At 45.6% G+C, this 13,406-nt stretch overlaps 4 protein-coding genes across 4 annotated transcripts; 1 reads left to right on the top strand and 3 right to left on the bottom strand.

Moving 5' to 3' along the window:
* Nucleotides 1–2,375: 2,375 nt before the first annotated feature.
* On the bottom strand, nucleotides 2,376–5,161 carry EDB91DRAFT_1085887 (uncharacterized protein; the record flags this gene model as incomplete). Its single annotated transcript, XM_041315961.1, has 9 exons — nucleotides 2,376–2,623; nucleotides 2,678–3,414; nucleotides 3,470–3,581; nucleotides 3,636–3,818; nucleotides 3,873–4,152; nucleotides 4,319–4,346; nucleotides 4,414–4,451; nucleotides 4,517–4,679; nucleotides 4,968–5,161. The coding sequence occupies 9 exons, from the start codon at nucleotides 5,159–5,161 to the stop codon at nucleotides 2,376–2,378; spliced, it is 1,983 nt and encodes a 660-aa protein (XP_041172517.1).
* A 102-nt stretch (nucleotides 5,162–5,263) lies between these two features.
* On the bottom strand, nucleotides 5,264–5,872 carry EDB91DRAFT_1060145 (uncharacterized protein; the record flags this gene model as incomplete). The annotated part of the gene is made up of 1 exon (XM_041314317.1): nucleotides 5,264–5,872. A coding segment is annotated over one exon (609 nt), but the record flags the coding sequence as incomplete, so codon positions are not given.
* A 3,506-nt stretch (nucleotides 5,873–9,378) lies between these two features.
* EDB91DRAFT_1085885 (uncharacterized protein) lies at nucleotides 9,379–10,275 on the bottom strand (the record flags this gene model as incomplete). The annotated part of the gene is made up of 7 exons (XM_041315960.1): nucleotides 9,379–9,456; nucleotides 9,481–9,528; nucleotides 9,647–9,671; nucleotides 9,745–9,779; nucleotides 9,825–9,880; nucleotides 9,950–9,969; nucleotides 10,016–10,275. The coding sequence occupies 7 exons, from the start codon at nucleotides 10,273–10,275 to the stop codon at nucleotides 9,379–9,381; spliced, it is 522 nt and encodes a 173-aa protein (XP_041172515.1).
* Nucleotides 10,276–11,292: 1,017 nt separating this feature from the next.
* Nucleotides 11,293–12,964, top strand: EDB91DRAFT_1253203 (uncharacterized protein; the record flags this gene model as incomplete). The annotated part of the gene is made up of 5 exons (XM_041323614.1): nucleotides 11,293–11,553; nucleotides 11,604–11,810; nucleotides 11,857–12,267; nucleotides 12,318–12,451; nucleotides 12,508–12,964. The coding sequence occupies 5 exons, from the start codon at nucleotides 11,293–11,295 to the stop codon at nucleotides 12,962–12,964; spliced, it is 1,470 nt and encodes a 489-aa protein (XP_041172514.1).
* Between the last annotated feature and the right edge of the window lie 442 nt (nucleotides 12,965–13,406).

Genomic DNA, 13,406 nt, shown 5'->3' with positions numbered 1-13,406 from the left:
AGGGATATAGTGTCAGAGGAGTGGAGCGGAGTTGGGCAGATGTACAGGGCTAGTTCTGCTGAGGTGCACTTTGTGCATTGTCGGAGTAGGAGGGATGGAGTGGACAGGGAAACAGGGGGTCGGACCAGCAGTAGGGATGTTCACGGGTGTTATTGGAGGTGCTCGGATCCAGTGTTACAGTAACATGAGCGTTACACGTCATTTCATTCTTTGGACTCGTCTAGACCTGGACCATGGTTACGATTATTCTATTTTCATCTCTTCTTTTTTATCCTGTTGTTCTGAAACGCGAAGCTCTCGCTTCTTCCCCTAGATCACAGAAGCCACGGCTTCTACTGAACCCTATGCCCTTCCCTTTGTTTCAGTTCTCTCATTGATGGGGATTCCCCATGCCCTTCGCCCTTACCGCTCAACCGGTATCTCACCCTTACATATATATCACTTGTACAGTAGATAGATTCTCTAACTTGAATCTACTCAGTTCTCATCTGATCTTGTCACTGGGACTGAACTTCTCTTGCCTAGAGAATCCCCTCTACAAAGACATCTACTCTTGAGACGATACTCTTGAGTTGACTTCCATCTCTTGGATCGTATCCTCGAGAAACTCCAATCGACTCTACACAAGTAAGGGCCTCAACCCTTACTCAGACTTAGCGCAGGCAAGCTCCTTGCTGGGCTAGCGCTGAAAGCCACGCTTCGAACACCCCTTGTGGGTTTAGCGCCGCCAGATCTCATCCGAGAGGTTACGCGTAACAAAAGATTCAAGTTCTCTTTTGAAACTCTACCACCTGTAGAGCCTAACCCCGACTAACAACCGGAAGACTAACAAGATAGTTAGGACAGCAGACAGCTGGGATAATTCATTATGAATCCATCCACCCAACTCAGATCCGACTAGCAAGCAACGCCAAATGGTGCCATATCCCCAAAACTCCCGAAACAAACTCATCGCTAATAAACCAGCACTAACTGAGACCCCGTGCTCATAGCATAAGGAAAGGACTATGCTTCGCTTGCGGACAGAAAGGCCATAGAGCCCATGATCAAAAGTACCACCCCAAGACACATACTTCAGTCATTTCCTTACGTAGAACCCCTGCCCCGATGTGCCAAAGGTCGTAGAATCATGGCTAGCCAGTCCCCGGCCGGTGCATGTAGGATAAGTGCTGGCCGGTGTACTATCTTATTATCACTTCAGTATCATTATTTCATGTAGGATAGGTACTGGCCGGTGTACAGTGTATCATTATTCATGTAGGATTGGTGCTGGCCGAGGTATTATAGGCCAATCTCTTGTATGTAGTATCAGTGCTGGCCAGTCTATATACTATAACCATCTCTTTGTCTTGTATGTAGAATGAGTGCCGGCCGATATATCATATGACATATACTAGCCATAAGATCAAGCTGGCTGGTATATGCAGAATATATCTACTGCAGTCTGATTTCATTAGTAGACTGGCCAGCTTGTATCTACGTGGGTAGGAGCATGGCTGGCCAGTGCATAGTCCTTAAGTTAATATACTGGCCATTGAGTGTACTAACCATGGGATCAGGCTGGCTAGTATATGTAGTCATTGGTGAACCTGCCAGCCTGTATCTACATATGTAAGAACATGGCTGGCCGGTTTGCTTATGTTTCACTAGCAGACCGGCCAGCATGGTCCTACATGTGTAAGAACATGGCTGGCCAATTTGCCAATATTTCACTAGCATGGCTGGCAAGTTTGCTTATAATTCACTAGCAAACCTGCCAATTTGCTTATATTTGCACTAGCAAACTGGCCAGCTTGGTTTTAACATGTGTAAAAGCATGGCTGGCCAGTTTGCTTATATTTCAATAGCAAACCGGCCAGCATGGTTCTACATATGTAAGAACATGGCTGGCCAGTTTGCTAATATGTCACTAGCATGGCTAGCCAATTTGCTTATATTTCACTAGCAAACTGGCCAGCTTGGTCCTACATGTGTAAGAGCATGGCTGGCTAGTTTGCTAATATGTCACTAGCATGGCCTGCCAATTTGCTTATATTTCACTAGCAAACTGGCCAGCTTGGTCCTACATGTGTAAGAGCATGGCTGGCCAGTTTGCTAATAGTTCAATAGCAAACCGGCCGGCCTGGTGCTACATATGTAAGAGCATGGCTGGCCAGTTTGCTTATATTTGACTAGCAAACCGGCCAGCCTGGTTCTACGTGTATAAGAGCATGGCTGGCCAGTTTGTAATATTTCACTAAGAAACTGGCCAGCCTGGGTCTACATATTTAAGAGGATGGCTGGCCTGTTCGCAGTCCTTAAGTTAATACTGCCCAGTAGGTAGACTTAGGGCATCTCATTCAATGTGCAATTTGCAGGAGTGTGGGTATAATATATCAAGGTACAAATCCACACCCATTGAAAGCCTTCTCAGCATCCTGAGCAAACCTTCCCCACATCAAGACCTGTTGATAAGCATAGGCTTGATGACCAGGTCTAGTCGCTTGCTGCCACCTTCTGTTCCATTCTTTCTGGTGATACTTGAACCAGTTTATGGTCCAACCCATTTCATGTCTTACCAGACTCAACTCCTCCTGCCATCTACTCCATCTAGCCTTTGCCTTCAACCAGTTGACCCTATAGACTAAATCAGAGTGAGTTGAAGTGACTTGCACTTGAGATGAAATTTTGTTCTTACATTCATCCATCCAAGCATCTTCTTGACCTTCGCTGGCATTATTCACCCTCCAAAACCAAGCCAGTCTGTCTGACCCTTGACCAAATCTATTTTCTTCTGTCACCTCTTTGTCTATACTCAGTTCGGTGGGCAATATTTCTCGATAAATACTGCCCAAGGTAGCTTCGTCCATGCCTAGATGTTGCATTGCTGACCTTGCCCTCTGATAGCTTCTTACATATTTGTCAATTTTGAGCTGACATCGACGAGCTTCTTGCTTCGACCTGGTGCCAGCCCACGTAGAATCGGCACTTCGAAAATACTGACGATAAATAAGGGCCTTGTGACCGAGAGCCATACGAAGGTTTTCTAGGCAGTCGTTGGCTTGGCCTTTTTGAAGTTCCAACTCTTCAGCTTGAAGGGGGCCCAGCCCAAGAGTCAATCTGTTGTGTCGAGAAGTCGAAGATGGCATCCAGATACCCATCTCTTCTGTGAGGATTTCTTCATCTATATCCTCTGAGATCTCTTCATCTGAAACCTCCACCCACTCATTACCATCGTTATCTGTACGACAGAATCTAGGATCGTCAGAATGCACTGTTCCAATATCAAGATCCATGCCAGCAGTCATAGCATCGGCAGTTTCATGAAATTTGGCAATCCTAGCTGCCAATCTCTGTCTCTTTTCTTCTATAGAAGCTTTCTGAGCAGAGGTTGCATCATTAGGAAGTTGTCGTATATTCGCTCTCAATGCATCCCTAAAATAGCTCTTTGTCAAGCGATTCTGTTGTTCCAATCAAATTGATTACGTACTGTAAATCCTCCAGATTGATACCAGTGATGAGCCAAGATACTGTTCCTGGAAGTCTGTCGTCAACGTTCTCAAACTCGGTTAATTTGAGCCGAATCTCTGCCATAGTTGGGGCTGAACTCAGTTCCAGATTAGATGTCTTATAAGCCTCAGACAGAGCTCACTTACCTTTGTTGATCTGCAACTGGTAGATGTCAAGATACTCCCCACATTCTTCCACAGCCTTTTTCTCATCAATTTCCCACATCAAAATCTTCCCAGGATTCAGAGACTGGGCCAGTTCATCAAAAGGAGATTTTGTCTCATCAACGCCTTTGAGAGCACGTTTATACTTGGTCAAGAGAGTCTTCGCTAGAATTTTAAGTGTCAAGCACAGTTTTAGATATACATGATTGAAGTGCTTACTTATTCCAACTATTTTTTTCCAGTTTGAGTCTCTCATATGATCATCAAGAACTTCTTGGCGATGAGCATGACTCATTGACCGAGCAGTTGGGGAAATCTTATTGAATGGTGCCCATAAGGTCTCCAAAATCTCCCCATCAACATGTCCAGCGCCTTGAACAAAGTTGAGGCTGTACCTTGCAAAGCAAGCCAATTTGTGAGCGCTGAGATGGAATTTTCCAACCGCAGGGATGATCTGCATATTTTCTGGTACGGATAAGCCTTGGCTCTCAGCAACTCTCTGTAAAAAATTAATACTCCACTGACACCCCACATCATAAATAATGAGAGAGGAGTCTATACCAGCCGAATGATAATTCAAAGCATTGCATATTGAATAGTCAATGTTCATGTGTCTAAACATCTCATGAGCTCACTTAACATGCTGTTTAGGAGGATGTACAGACCTTTTCGCCCTTCTGAAAATCAACTATGCTGTGTGGAACAAAGCATCCATGTCAGGCACAGGCAGTTGCTCCTACCCCTGTTGCTCGAAGATTACTCCTGCTGATATTTGCAGTGTTGATTGCTCGGTGATTGCTACAAGAAGAGCGCTATACAGGCTGTCAAGCAAAGTCAAATACCCTTGCTAAAAGTCAACTCACCTCCTTACTTTCGACAGCCAATGAGAGATGAGTCTGATATTCTCTCTCTTTCACCATATAACCAAGACCATCTGAAAGACTAATGTCTAACTGTGGCTTTTTCATAGTCATATGTTGAGCAGTAAAGTTTCCATCCACAACGAATCTTTGCGAAATGAGCCAACTGTGTAAAGAATAAGTATAAGTTCAATGAATGAGGTCAAATAAATAGAAGGTACAGCTAGCCAAGGCTTGCATACTTGTGTCTGTACAGTGTTGACTGACAATGTATTATCTGAGGTTAGCCGGCCGGAATGGTTCTACGTCCTGTCTATACAGTCCTGGCCAGCCAAATACAATATCAGAGTTTGGCCTGGCCGGCCCAGGTCTACAGCCTGTCTATACAGTACTGGCCAGCTTTGTTGGAAACTAAGCCAGCAAGGCCAGAGTTTTTGTACAACATGAAGCACACAGCTGGCCGGTCAGTATAATGTTCTTGAATGTTGTATAGAAGAGAAAGCCAGCCTCCTTATAATCCGAACCAACAATAGATGACTTGCCTTTCGTACTTGTCTTGCCAGTTATCAGGTATGTTGATGCCAGGCTGAGGACACGAAGGGCAAAACCAAGCCAGATCACCCTTGCCAGGTTTCTCCCTAGTGTCATGGCCAAATCCGAAGCATTTTCGGCTCATCAAGTCTCTCCATAGACGAGACACCCTCATGAGTTCTCGATATCGATTCTAGCCAGCAAAGACATTTGATATGGTCAGTCCAACTGTTGAAAAGAATAACTATATGCTCTCACAGGAACAGTACCAGGGAATGAGTGATTGGTCATTCGTCGAATTTTCTCAAAGAAGCTTGATGCTGAAGTCTTGCACTCCAGTGCATCAATTAGAAAATGATCTAAGACTTCAAAAGTGAAGGCAGTTCGGGGTCGAGTGACGCTTGCAGGAAATAACCTGGCCTTCAGCAACTGCAGATGCTGCTGATGCTTAGACCCAGGACAACCACACCAAACAACATTGTGCAAAAACACTCCAGTTGAATGTATGATGGTCAGGGTGGATGTCGTAGTTGAACTGGAAAAGGTCTCCATTGGCACAGACCCAGCCTCTGCATCCAATGGCATATCCTCCCATGCCTGTGGGTCTTCAGAAAATGGACATGGTTGCCCCCCATGGCCCATATACCAGACAATACCCAATTCTTCGAGCGACTTGTCTTCAAAGCATTTTCCAGTCCACTGTTGAACCTTGTGAAAGGGCAAATGTTGGTGGGTTTTGACAATGCAAGGATGACAAAATGTCTGATCCCCACTGCATGTCAAACAATGGAATTTCCCTTCACCAATCTGACAAGACTGGCACTCCAAGACATCAGAGGGCTTCTCCAAGTCAAGGAGGATATCGAGATATGAGTCTCGGAAAGGCAGATATTCTTGGATAAAGTCGTTCTGAGTCTAGTTCATTTGATCTCGATTGAGTATAGAATTAAATTGCTATGCATCAATCTGGTCACCTTTGTTTTTCTTGATTGGTTCTCTGTATATGAATTAAAGTCACCGAGGACTTCTCCATCAAATTCCTCCTGAATGCTTGGCAACCCTTGAGTTTCCTCTCTGACCCGTTTACTGAGGGCTAGAGGAAGGAGATGATGTTGGGGCAGTGTCATAGAAGGCATCGGCACATGATTCCACCCAGGTCATCTTCCTTTTCTTTCCAAGGACTTGTTTGTGAGACACGTAATCGACATCTAGGTCCTTGCCTTTGGATAATCGACCTCTTCCTTTGAAGGAAAATGTAGCTGCCTTGAGTCGAGTTTTTTTTTGAGGAGACATACTGTTACTAAGGCAAAAGAGGATGTCCTTAATATTTTGGTTGTAGTTGACAAAATCATTGATAGAAATGGCTAAACTACTACCTCATTTAGATCTAGTATGTATGCTCAAACACCTGACTTATCCCTTCACCCCCCCACCCCCCTCTGACATTTCGTACTTCACTCTCTTTTGGTTTGCCTTCCCACCATCTGCAAAAAAAAGTCCTGTGTTGGAAATGCTGGTCTTGGCACCCCCACTCTAGAATGAACTTTATCTTTCATGAAATGGGCAATGACAATCCTTTCTCCTTTAATCCATGGACCGATAGAATGCTCCAGAACCTTGCCTGAAATGAAGACCATGGTCCCAGGGTGATAATCCAGCTCCGCTCTGATATCTCGTAATGTCAACTTGGCCTCATGACCACTACCCAAACTCACTAAAAGATCAAAGAGTGAAGGTGCCCCACCAGGGTCTCTATGAGAAAATGTGACACGGTTGGCAATTACTTCCAATCCAGAAAAGATTGAGGGCCATTGAGACACAGGCACTGCATCTGGTTTACTCGCCCTCCTGACTTGCTGTACAACTTCCGAAATAGCAGTGGAACCTGCTTCAAACAGACCAGGAGCCAAGGCAGCGGTAATTGCGTTCCAAAAATATTCAGTAGTCGATAAGGCGGTGAGCCACTCTTGGACTTCTGCAGATGAGTATGAAGCAGATGTGACCAGTGGGTCTTGAATTCTCTGCAAAAATGAGCAAGAACTGGCTAGATGTTGTTGATTAGACAAATACCTCATGTCTTTGCATAAAATATGCCGGAGATACTGTAACTCTTCCAGCTCCGAAAATTCCCCCTCCCTCAGGCACAACAAAGCCTTGAGATCGCCAAGATTGTTTTGAGGCCGATGAAGTTGGAACAGTTCTAAGAAGCATATTTCGCAAACCCTTAGTGGCTGTGTTCACATAGTCCTACAAAATGAAATAATGTTACGAGAGGGAATCCCCATCAAATAACAAACTTACAACTCAAGATCTTGACAAGATACCAGGCAAGTACACCATCATTATTTTACCATGTTTGTCCACAATGGTTGCTGGTGCAGACATTTTGCCTATTGCTGCTGGGGGGAAGTATTTCTGTAATCGTTCTATTTCTGGGGAGGGTGAACCATCTGCCTTGGGTGGAGAGCACTTTGCCATTTCGGCATATCTCTCAACATCCCAGTCTACATGATCTGCCACTCAGATCAAAACCCTGGTAATACAGTTATTACATAAGTAACTCACAAGGGTTTACCATTGCATAAGCAATTGTGAGCGCTGCTCGAGTTATTTCATATTCGGATATTGAGGAAGACACTTTGATGGGGCATCAGCTGTTGCCAAGCAACTGTTTAGTTGCACTCCAATTCTCAACCTGAACAGGTTAGCAAGTCAAAACATAATGTTAAATGATGAACTGTCATACCTTGCCTTGTGTAGAAGGTGAGATTGTACTTTCCCCTCCTTGAAAACACTTGTGTTTGCAGAATCCCTCATAATTTGAGTGATCTGACCAGTCAGTGCAGCCCTTAGCTTTGTTGTTTCACTTCTTGAGTTGTCCATGTGAGGGAGGGAGAAAATATGAACCGACTGAAACAAAGCAAAAATAGCCGTCTGAATTCCCACACTGTCAATTTGTCCCAATTTAGGTACATTGTAGATGATTATGAAATGATGGAAGCAACTGATAGAAAACAGTAGTGGCTAATTTGACTAAAATGGTATACATATATGAAATCAACAGTTCCACGAATTCGGAACTCTAATAGATTACATCACACATAAGGCCGGTCAGCTCGGTTCCAAGTGACAAGTGCCTTGTTACCCTTGAATTTTGAATAAGGAACGCGCTCTAAGTATTCTATGATTTTCGAAGTTGAACATGTGGAATGATGAGCGGCTAATAAGAACTCACTAATGGTGTGGGATGATACTTCGTGCGGTGGAGGGCATATGCGATGAAATGTGGGAGCTTCACTTGAGAGTTAGAAGACAATGGGGGGGAGGTAATTTGGGACAAGCAAACAGATGGGTTATGAACCTTGTGCACAACCACGAAGGCTGCTCATGACCATGAAATGGGTCAGAGTGTCTTGTGGAAGGTTGAGTTGGTTGGGGTTTGGGTGGCGCTTATGCGAAGTTGAACGTGTGGAATGATGAGCGGCTAATAAGAACTTTCTGAAAGGGGGGTAGGTACAAGTGGACCATGCACAGCAGCCATGATGGGGTGATGAGTTGACTCACCAACAGTGTAGGATGATAACAATACGTGAATGAGGAATGCTCTGGGCATTCTGAAAGGGGGATGGGGGGTAGGTACAAGTGGACCATGCACAGCAGCAGTGATAGGGTGATGAGTGGGCTCACCAACTGTGCAGGATCATAACCCATACGTGAATGAGGAATGCTCTGAGCATTCTGAAAGGGGGATAGGTGGGTGGGTACAAGTGGACCATACACAGCAGCTGTGATAGGGTGATGAGTGGACCCACCAACAGTGTAGGATGATAACAATACACGAATGAGGAATGCTCCGGGCATTCTGAAAGGGGGGTGGGTGGGTAGGTGCAAGTGGACCATGCACAGCAGCCATGATGGGGTGATGAGTGGAACGGGCAGTTTGGTGTTGTGAAGGGAAAAGTGATCTGAAAAGTCAAAGTCAAAGTCAACATTGGGGGTTTAGTTAGAACGGGACTGGAAGTAACATCGAGTCTCAAATTTTACTGATCGGCACTTTCAGCACACCAAATGGCGCACTTGACAAGGCAGAGAGTTGTCAAAGCTTACCTTCTTGGAGTAGTAGTAAGTAATAGTGAAGGCGGCAGGTACTGCTAGTGAAATTATGCGTTGCATGCAAAACAAAGTGTTTCGATGGTGTTTCACATTGGTTACTTTTATTTTGTGTGCTTCAAGTTGAATCAACCAAGCTTCGATTTCATAAAGCATCTTTGTGTTAGATTCTTTGCGTTAGATTTTTCAGTCGCTTTGTCCATTTGATATGATTCTAAAGCTATTTACATGATCTCTGTAGATTTTACACTTGCAGTTCTCACTGAGAACATTGGTGTTGAGTTCATTTTCCACCGGCACAGCTGGTGTATCAAGAAAATGCACACGGTCACGTGATTTTTTCCACTAGCAAGAATTCGCGTCATTTTGGCATACTATTCAAAGAAATAGTGCGAAGTACACAAGCTAATATTTTACTACAAGTTTAATGCAAACATTGAAAGTGGAAGTCAAAGGCAAGCAGTGAGACTTTGATGAGGGAGCCCTCCTCACCAAAGCCTCACGCTCAAAGAGAATACTAAGTAGTAAAATGTGTAATATACATCCTACAACTGTGTTAGACAGATGTTGATTAGAAAAACGATGCTTACCACAAAGAAGCAGGGGGCGCAGTACCATATACATCCTACAACTGTGTTAGACAGACGTTGATTAGACAAATGACACTTACCACAAAGAAGCAGGGGGCGCAGTACAACACAACTGCCAACAAACCAAGAACAATCGCTGAAAAAAAGAAGTCAGTGACAAACACCCACCCCAAGACACAAGAGAAGCAAGAGGCGCACCACACACAAACCAAGCCAAGACCAGTGCTGAAAAAAGACGGAGTCAGTGATACAAGAGAAGCAAGAGGCGCACCAAGCCAAGCCAAGACCAGTGCTGAAAAAAGACGGAGTCAGTGATAAACCCCCAGACCCAAGATAAGCAGGGGGCGCGGTGCCACACAACCGCCAACAAATTAACCCCCAGACCCAACAGACATTGAAGCAGAAGCAGGGGGCGCGGTGCCACACAACCGCCACTAAAGTAACCCCCAGACCCAACAGACATTGAAGCAGAAGCAGGGGGCGCAGAGCCACACAACCGCCACTAAAGTAGCCCCCAGACCCAACAGACATTGAAGCAGAAGCAGGGGGCGCGGAGCCACACAATCGCCACAAAAGTAACCCCCAAGACCCAAAGGACATGCACTGAAAAGGAAAGAAAGTCAGTAAGAAGCAGGGGGCGTGGAGCCACACAACCGCCATAAAAGTAACCCCCAAGACCCAAAGAACATGCGCTGAAAAGGAGATAAGTTAGTAAGAAGCAGGGGGCGCAGAGCCACACAACCGCCACAAAAGTAGCCCCCAAGACCCAAAGGACATGTGCTGAAAGGAGAGAAATTAGTAAGAAGCAGGGGGCACGGAGCCACACAACCGCCATAAAAGTAGCCCCCAAGACCCAAAGGACATGCGCTGAAAAGGAAAGAAAGTCAGTAAGAAGCAGGGGGTGCGGAGCCACACAACCGCCATAAAAGTAGCCCCCAAGACCCAAAGGACATGCGCTGAAAAGGAGAGAAGTTAGTAAGAAGCAGGGGGCGCGGAGCCACACAACCGCCATAAAAGTATATGGTGCTAGTACTTACCATAGGCGCCGCCAAAACACCTTGATGAAAATAAACATAGAAAGAAAGTTAGTAAATGAGAGAATAGAAAATGAGCACTCACCATTACTGTAAGGCGACTCCAGTGCATTGCCTTTAGATCCTTGCAGCTGCAGTCTGCAAGGACCTAAAGGGTACACCAGAAGGCGCCCTTTAGAATGATATGGGAGTGGAAGTGAAGGAAGTAATGGGGGAAAAGAAAGAAATGATGATGAAGGTAATGAGCGAAGAAAATGAACCGTGGGAATTGAAGTTGTTGTTGATATGACGCATGTGCGTTTGTCCTTGTTTGGTTGTTTGGCACTTGGCGTTAATTCAACCGTGTCTTTATTTGGCTTACCAACCAGTTTGTGTCTATTTGTACTACATGCGGAAAATGTGTGTAAGTCTTTTCTCTGTCTTTGCTTCCGAGGCTCATCTAGCTTATTCAATAGTAAGTCTTTCTCTGTTCCCGCTTGTGACGCTCATCCTCTTTCCTCAGCTTACCAATCCAATGACGCGCACCAAGCAAACCTGCAAGAAGTCGACTGGAGGCACCGCCAAGCGTATAACTGTCGACTACGCGCCCTTGCTCGACTTCTCTTCGATCGGCGTCGATCTCGGCTTCGATTCTTCGATCGGCGCGGATCTCAACTCCGATCTGGCGATGGAGGAGACGGTTGAGGATGAGGAGACTGGAGGAGAAGAGGTGGACAAGGCGGATGGGATGGATGATGGGATGGGAGCTGGTGAGGCGCAGTCAAGCCATAATGAGGTGAGTACTTGCCCCATACCTTGTCAATAACTAATCCGCGTGTTTTACAGTGGTGCATCATCTGCCGGGACGGTTCAAGCGGCCACGAGTTTCTGTACTTGTGTGACCTTTGTCCCCACACAATGTGCTCTCGCTGCGTCGACATTCCCGTCACTCATGCCGACGCTGTCAACTGTGACGACGTCATGTTCACGTGCATATATTGCCACTTGGCAGCACAAGACTCTCGCGCAGAAGAAACACGCGCTGCCTACTTTGTAAGTCCTTTCTTCTTCTGTAGTTGTGTCTTAACGCGCTATGTAGGGATTTTACAGGAACAATTTACCGGTTTTGCCCACCTTCCTCCCAATCCGCGGTGCGTTGGAAGTATCTCTGCAATCGCAGATTTCTTCCACGCCTGTGGTATTGATCCACCTCACGCTTGTCGACTTCGAAACTTCCGGCGGACCTTTCGACCTCATGTACCGCTTCCTCTCCCCCTACTTTCCACGCGGAGGTATCGCTTTCCACGAGCTCGTATTCGACGTCGGCTCCAAGGTAAAGAGCGACGTGTACCAAGTCAAGGTGGGCGAATTGGTCCGTAGCCTAATGGCTCAACATAACTGGCCCCGCATCGTGTTCGCCATCTCCAACCATACTGACGACGATCTCGGAGATCCATTCCTGGGCTATGAGAGGAAGAAAAAATTGTATGTGTCTGGCCGAGTCGACAGTGTGAGTAGTGTCTTTTATGACATGCTGTTTGCTCACCGTTCTACCTACAGTTTTTGGACATCATCCTCATGCCATGGCAGCCGCTCATCAGAGCTGCCAAAGACTCTTACCTATGGTTTTTGTCTTGTGGCGCTCTGGTTAACAACAAGGAGTCCTTTTCGTCCTTGCAAAAGGCCGTCCTTCAGTAAGTACCATAGTCTATCATCCTGCACTTCTGCAAAGCCTGACACATACTGCCAGTCATCATATTACAGCTACCATCTGCTTCAACGCCATCCGTTTCCAGCCAAACTTTGCGGCTCCCCTTCTTCTATCATTTGCAGAACTCGTCCTGACTGAGTGTCTGCCTATTCGTGAAGTTTTTCCGGACATGCTCATGCAGTCCTACAAACTTGGCAGACACACTGATGTGTTCTTATTGATGACTAATGCTTGTCATGCCTTGGACATCACTAGATTCGCATGGACGCATTGCAAGGAACGCCCTTGGGGCCACCATCTTCCACTCCAATGCCCTCAGTGTGGATGGGCTAACTCTTGGCGTTCAGCCAACCACAAGAAGACCTACTCCTTTGAATGCATGAACTCAAAGTGCAGGAAAGGGTATCTCTTCAGCCCCCCAGAGAACTCAGTCACCCTATCTCATGCCAGAAAGAGTGGTTCCTGCTGGATTGCAGTTTGTGTGAAGGCCAATTGAATTTCATCTCTTTTTTTTACTACTACTTTTACCCTTGTTAGATTTGCTTTTTTACATGTTTTGGATTACAAATAGTTGCTTGTTCTCATGCCCTTGAATATCAGTTGTTTGCCTTAGCCTTTGAAGACTTCAAAATTTAAGTGGTTCAAACACAATCACATGATTAAATCAACTCGTTGAATACGATCATGTGAACTGATTGTTGATTGTTGAAAATCATCTTGATATGGTCATATGATTAAGTGGCCAGCCATGTTCCTACACATGTAGAACCAGGCTGGCCGGTTTGCTTGTGAAATATAAGCAAACTGGCCAGCCATGGTCTTACACACATGGAACCATGCTGGCTGGTTTGCTAGTCAAATATAAGCAAACTGGCCAGCCTGGTTCTACATATGTATGACCATGGCGGCCGGTTTGCTTATATTTCACTAGCATAGCT

The sequence above is a fragment of the Suillus paluster genome (assembly GCF_016628075.1).
Source record: "Suillus paluster strain FC165 chromosome Unknown EDB91scaffold_80, whole genome shotgun sequence".
NCBI lineage: Eukaryota > Fungi > Basidiomycota > Agaricomycetes > Boletales > Suillaceae > Suillus > Suillus paluster.
The sequence above is the reverse complement of the archived record's forward strand: the minus strand, read 5'-3'. Positions and strand labels throughout refer to the sequence as shown.